Raw genomic sequence first — 6,912 nt, 5'->3', positions numbered from 1 at the left:
CGGCAGTAATTATTATTAGGTAGTCATTAAAAATACTAGCATGATGTTTAGTATACATAGGATGATGTAACTATAGTAATGACTTGGAAACAAGAATGGTTGTTTGTCATTGATTATACAGGTATTAATTTAAATGTTAAGTATTTTTTTTCATAAATTTGATGCTGCTGTTGTAAAACAAAAATAGTGATTGACGTTTTTTTTCAGCATGGTTAACAAAAGTAGAATATCAAGAATTTGATACTAAAGAATTTCTAGTTTATCCTAAGAGTTTAAAACGTAAAAGAAAAATGTGTTATCATAATCATTAAATTAATGATGGTTTGTAATGACGAACAATGTAATAATAATAATAATAATAATAATAATAATATGAGTAATTGTATTATTAATAATCATTTAATTATATTAATAATACATGTTATACTGAATACCATCTTCAGAGATTTCGCAGTTTCGATTGCGTTTGTAGGATCCTGTAAGTATACGAAAAATTGGCAGTAAATAGGTAGGTAGGTTCTACATTTTAAATGCAAATAACAGTAATCTATAAAAATATATATAACATAAAAATCATGGTATGGTCCAAATAGTGGGTTTAAAAGAATACACTTTTTTTTCTCAATTTTTTTTATTAAAGAGACAAACAAATTATTGCAAAATATGAAATGTACATTATTAAAAAATATCCGTAGGCAATATTATCCGACAATTTTCGTACCGCCAAAGAGGGAAGGACATGCCGGTGCGAAAAACGTCGCATACATATTTTGTTTACATTATTCAGCGTTGTCCTTGTCTCAGATACAGCAGATAACAATATAATTAAATTAATTTGGTTATTAATTTGTTTAGTATAAATTTACCCCGAAACAATAATAATAACGTCTCTTAAAAAGTATGCGTAAAAACAATAATTTTGTTAACCCTTTAAGCAAAAATTATAGGTAAGAGGGTGTTTACACAATACTTATCATCCATCAATTAACAATTTTTTACAATATTTTCTAAATCTTAAAACTTTCAACAATATTCAAAAGTGTAACAAAACGATTTTTCAATATTTTTTTTCAGTAGTACAAATTTTGAATCTAAAAATAACAGTGCGTTTAGGACGAGTTTAATTGGTTGTTTTCCAATAAAAATGCATCGTTACAAAATTTGTGCGTTTTTCGAGTGATTGAGTCAAGCGTTTTTTTTTGTTCTTTAAGAAAAAAGGTCATATTAAGTATTTACGCTTCGTTTTCTTTAAATATTATTTTCTCTCCAAAAACTGATAGTTATTGAATGCTTTTAAAGCGAAAGCGACGTCATTTTGGTAACTCTAATCTACCTAACACATTTAATCTTGAACTAAAAACTTAACAGATTATAACAAATTTAACTAAAAGCTATGTTAAAATTCATTCATTATTAATAAATTAAATTTATCTAAAGCGCTTGATGTTATTTCTTTCTTTTCATTTTGGTGTTATCGCTTGTTCAATGTTAAATCCCATATTTTAAACACGTATGTATATATATATATATATATAAATAAATAAATTTATATATTATATATATATTATATATTTATATATATAGGACTGAATAAAAGCAATACAAGGTCAAGCCAAAACGAAAATGAATAGTGTCTACAAAGTAGATTATTTTATTATAAATCATCAATATACGTTTAATTATTTTTATTATTATTATTAAACATTTTTACAAATAAATTCGTTTGTTATGTACATTATTTTACTTTCTCTTGAAAAAGTGTTCGTCCGTAGACAAAAAACAAAATACAAACAAAACAAAAACGGGCGAAAATAAAATAAAAATTCAATCACAGATACGACGTATATAGAAATATCACAGATCATTTTATTTTAAACTGCGTATTTATTATTATTAAATATATGTAAATGTAGGTAATTAACTTTATTTTTAAAGGACTGTCAAATAAAGCCTGGTTTGCTGAATTGTTTTTTATGTGTTCTGATAATTATTTTTGATTGTATTATATTTTACAGTCTATTAGAAAAAACTGTTTTACCGGTCAAACTGTATAGTGTTACAATATTGAAAAGCGTGTCGAGCTTAATTACTAAATAAGTTGTTTTTATCGTTTAGGTTACCAAAATGACGTTCAGTATAATGTATACAATAAGTTAAGTGTGAATATACTTTAGCGAGTATAACTTAAGCTCTTCAGTGTCATTTTCACAGACCTACCTAAAACAACACCACAGGCTTTTGTAAGTGCATGTGCAATGGAAATATTCAAACATGCGTAAAAAAATCACATCTGGCACGGTAGGGATCGAAACGTTGAATTACCGAATAATTTTTTTGATTGTGTTTTCAATTTAGTAAACGCTTACAGACATATCAATTATTCACGTTGGATGAAAAGAAAAGAAATACCCACTGAAATTTACACGGAAAAATGTAATAATTCGATCCCTAGAAGTCGTGGAGAAAAACATCGTTATTTTTTATCCAATAACAGTGCACGTGTAATTCATTTATGGCATTTCTTACAGAACAAATGTAGTAATTTAAATTCTCAGTGCTTTGTTTCGCTTCTCTTTTATTTGTTCATTATTTTCATAAGAAAAAAAGAGAGAAAGTGAGCTGTTTTCCTAAACAGCGTGGTGTGTAGCCGGCTGAAGCGGTTCTAACAGCCGAGTTAATTATATGCTAGCATCTGAAATATAAAAAAGAAAAAAAAATTAAAAACAATAAAAGTGACATGAACAATAAATATTAATTATTTTTTAGTCAGGTATGTATTTTAATTTTTAATACAGTTTTCAAAATAAAACAAACAGTTATTTTCTATTTTAGATTATGAGTGTAGCGATGAATGTATTGGTTTCAGTGTCATATTTGGTTTTTGTCTATGTATTATCATCTTTTTGAACAGTAAAAATTCTTAAATTTTCAACTTTCAGAATGGTTTCTGGTAGAAGATAATTTGATATAAACGGTAAAAATAGTCATTATAAAATTAACACATCCAAAGTTGCCTACTACATTGTTACTTTCAGTGCCTACTATACAGCAGAACAGGTCACTGTTTTTTTAATTTCATCCTATCGAAAAATAAATTTGTTTCGTTGTTCCAATCGTATTAATATTAATGTAAAATTAAAATTTCATGCCAAAAATAATATCCTTTTAAGACATTATAATTGTATGATATGAAGTGTATGAATTATTTGTATAAATTGATTTATCATTACTTTAAACTATCCAGGTCGAAACTTTCCTTTTTGTAATCGTTTCCAACTTTGTTTCCTTGATGATTTCCGATCGAATTCCCAACTTGATTCTTTTTTGTTTTTTGTTTTACATCACCTGTGTTCACATAAAATGTATAGATAAGACGGAATTACAGATATTTATCATATTCTTATCATCTATCATTGTGTTCTTATATATTTTAATGAATTCTGTGTACATGAAAAAATCCTCTAACTCAATGCCGGGTTTTATCAAAACAGCTTACGTTTTTATTCGTTAATATAATTCCATAAAATTACTTTAAGTTTAATATAAATATATAATTGTGTAGGCATGGTTCTAAGTACCATACACACTGTCCAATGTAGAAAAACGAGAAACTTCTGAAAAAGAACACTGAAGGGAAATTTAATTTTAAAATAGGCCAATTTAAAAAAAAATTCTTGGAGCCATGGGTCTTACGTTTAAGATTTGGAATTCCGATGAATACAATATTTATTTTCCATTCTTAATTTTATAATGAATTTTTATTTTATTAAACTTGTAAATGTATACATCTTATTTTCACATTTGCCTTTTTGATAGACAATAAATATGTTTAATATCATACGTATCTAACACTGACCAAATACTCAACTATTAAATAAATACTTTTTTTAATCATTAAATAACTTAACTTCCTTATTAAACTCTAATAATAATATTCAATTGAACATAAAATGTTAGTAACTCATATTAATAAGCATTATTGAATGATTTTGAAATGGCCAATGTCTCAGCTATAGAACATATTATGTAGACAATGTCAAGATAATCCCATAATATACACTGACACACATCGATCTATTAAAGTAAAAATGGCCAGTGCCCCATGTATCGAACCATATCATTCTGTATCGAAGACATTGGTAGTTTTAGCCCAAGTAACATAATAAAATATTAAAGACATTTGCCAAATAATCTCAAATTTGTCCTATGTGACATTGGCCCTATTCTTGTAACAAGCTATAGAATTATTTTTATTTACCTTTACAGTTTAGTTACTAAAACGTATAAAAAAATTATATATTCATGTACCTGCTATATTTTATATACTGTTTGAAAATGAAAAAATAATTGTAGCCCGTTAATTTTTTTATGTTATACACATAATATTATGACGAACAAATAGTGCATTTTTATTGGCATTGATAAATGATGTCATTTATTTCTCAACGAATTGTTGTGGTAATAAATGTAAAGATATAGTAGTATTTTTAATTATATAAAAGTACCTGGTATTGTGAATTCCATCCCGTCACCAATTGTCATCTCCACTGGTTCTTTAGTGTCTTTAAATGGCGCTATAACGTCTACAATCGTTTCGTCAACAGGCAAGTCAATATCTCTGTCACGACCTATGAATTCACAAACGTAGGGATAATATAAGTAATCATTTTTTTGTTGATATCTACTACTACAGACTACAGTACTAGGTGTAATGTATAATACTATAATATTACACACGATATACATAATATATATATATGTTATACATTTTGATTTTATGCATAGGTATCGGTTAAAAGAAACGATGCGAAAACACATTATTTTATCAGTGGGTATCTATGCGTTTATTCATTAATTATTATAAAATATAATTTACGTATGTTATTATAATTATTATTATGATTAATTTAGAAGAATTTTGTTTTATTTATTAATATCTTTATGTATAACTTCATAATTATTAACTGGATAAATCATATTAAGAGGATGCTGTACAAAGATATATTTTGTCATCTCAGTATTACACGAGCTTCATACACCGAATGTACTCTCAGCAGATCACGTTTAGTTTTGTTGGATTAAAAGTTGGAGTGAATTGACCTATGCCTATACCTAACTTGATGGTAAAAATATTACCTGTATATAGATTGAAGATTTTTTACCAAATTTTTTTTTAGTAAGTTATGAGCATTTTAAATTTTCGTTGTATCATATACTCAAAGCTTGTTAAAAATTGAACTATCGTAAAAAACCCACCCACACACATATATTATGTTTTCAGAGTAAAAATAGGATGTGTGTATTATAGAAAATTCATGCACTCATGTACATATTGTACACAGTGTTATATAAGTATAAAATGTGTATATTATATTTTAATGCTATTGTATACTCAATATGTGAGTTCATGGTTTATTATGTTGAGTTCCGATAAAAAAATAAAAATAGAAAATAATTATGATTTTGTCATTCAATGGGAAGTAGTTAGCCTTTATCCAAATCTGGGTTTAAGCACTTCTCACCTGACGCTTGGACCGATATCTGATTGGTGAGTTTCGCTCGGATTGCTTTGAGGAAGTCCATTATACGCGTTTTCACCCATTTATTGAATCGGCCAATACGTTCGAATGCTTCTGTGATCTTGTTCGTATCGCTGTCAGCCGTAGGCACCGATAAATTCGACGAGCCAAAATTACTCAGCAACAACGCCAAGAAAAGATTGAGTACCTGAAATTAATGATTTATTTGAGCAATGTATTTTTATATTTTGTGATATTGTTATATGATACGTATATATTAGATACGTAATTATAGTTAGTAAGCCCTAGTTTAAGTTTTGATGCAACCCCTATAGTTACCCCCTTTGAAAAAAATGTGACAACTTCTTGGATACAAACATTTTACAATATCTATAACTTACCTACTAAAACTCTACTTTTAATACATACATGTGACAATGTGACATGTAAAATCTTTAGGTTTCTTCTTTATAAAAAAATTAACTAATTTAGTAATTTTATAGAAATAGAGTGGATTTTTAAAAATTTGTTGATGACTAATTTTCAAGGATCCGCACCATGTAATTTTAGACTAACTTGTAGGTTTATTATGTAATGTTGTTTTTAAAAAATCAAAAAATTATCTGGCATAAGTCTAAGAGTAATAAAAATAATGAATATAAAAATCAACAGCTATATATACCATGATTGAAATTTAAAATTTCTTATCAATAACTAGGAATATATTAGATTCATAGATACAATTAAAAATATTGTTTTGATTTTCGAATTACTGTGTTAAACTATAACATCACAGATTATACATAATAATTTGATATTATCGATGAGTTGTGATCATGGTTTTATATACTATATGGATATAATAATAATATTTTATTAAGCATAATAGTAAAAATTAAATTATAGATATTTTACAAAGACAATTGGTTGAATTTGTATACAATTTAAGTATGATCGTGATTTTTACATTATATGATTTTGGTATGATAAAATATGTTCATGTAAGATACATGAATTCAATGAATGATAATAGAAGATGGTTGTAGGTTCTGGATAGCAATTGTTGCACCAATAAATTCCTAAAAAATTGACACCTGCTAAAGTGTTATTTAATCGCCCTACTAAATTCTTGCCCCGAGTAGTACATATTTATCATTCATGTATAAATAGTACTTATACATACCACGAAGTTACCAATGACAACAGTAGCCAAGAAGAATGGTATACACGTTGGTTCTCCGACGTGTAAACAGTCCCACATTGATTCTATCCATTCGCCACATAATACACGAAATACTATCATAAACGAGTGCAAAAAATCGGTGAAGTTCCACCGGGGAAGCTCGTGGTCTTTGAACATGTACATTTTTTCTATAAAAGAATATCATTTCAT

General features: G+C 27.0%; 1 protein-coding gene across 4 annotated transcripts in view; it reads right to left on the bottom strand.

Moving 5' to 3' along the window:
• Positions 1 to 1,035: 1,035 nt before the first annotated feature.
• LOC111036515 (sodium channel protein para-like) overlaps positions 1,036 to 6,912 on the bottom strand; it is a 62,874-nt gene continuing 56,997 nt past the window's right edge. For 2 of the 4 annotated variants that reach the window (XM_022318544.1, XM_022318545.1), the window contains 5 exons: positions 6,703 to 6,890; positions 5,523 to 5,727; positions 4,506 to 4,628; positions 3,231 to 3,345; positions 1,036 to 2,692 (listed from right to left, as the gene is read on the bottom strand). In XM_022318544.1, coding sequence (XP_022174236.1) covers positions 2,686 to 2,692; positions 3,231 to 3,345; positions 4,506 to 4,628; positions 5,523 to 5,727; positions 6,703 to 6,890 — 638 coding nt within the window. In that variant the 3' untranslated portion in view covers positions 1,036 to 2,685. Of the gene's footprint in view, positions 2,693 to 3,226; positions 3,346 to 4,505; positions 4,629 to 5,522; positions 5,728 to 6,702; positions 6,891 to 6,912 lie in introns of those variants that run through there. The other 2 variants (XM_022318546.1, XM_022318547.1) reach the window with 1 other exon arrangement.

The sequence above is a fragment of the Myzus persicae genome, unplaced genomic scaffold, assembly GCF_001856785.1.
Source record: "Myzus persicae strain clone G006 unplaced genomic scaffold, MPER_G0061.0, whole genome shotgun sequence".
Taxonomy (NCBI): Eukaryota; Metazoa; Arthropoda; class Insecta; order Hemiptera; family Aphididae; genus Myzus; species Myzus persicae.
This window is presented reverse-complemented; position numbering and strand designations above follow the sequence as displayed.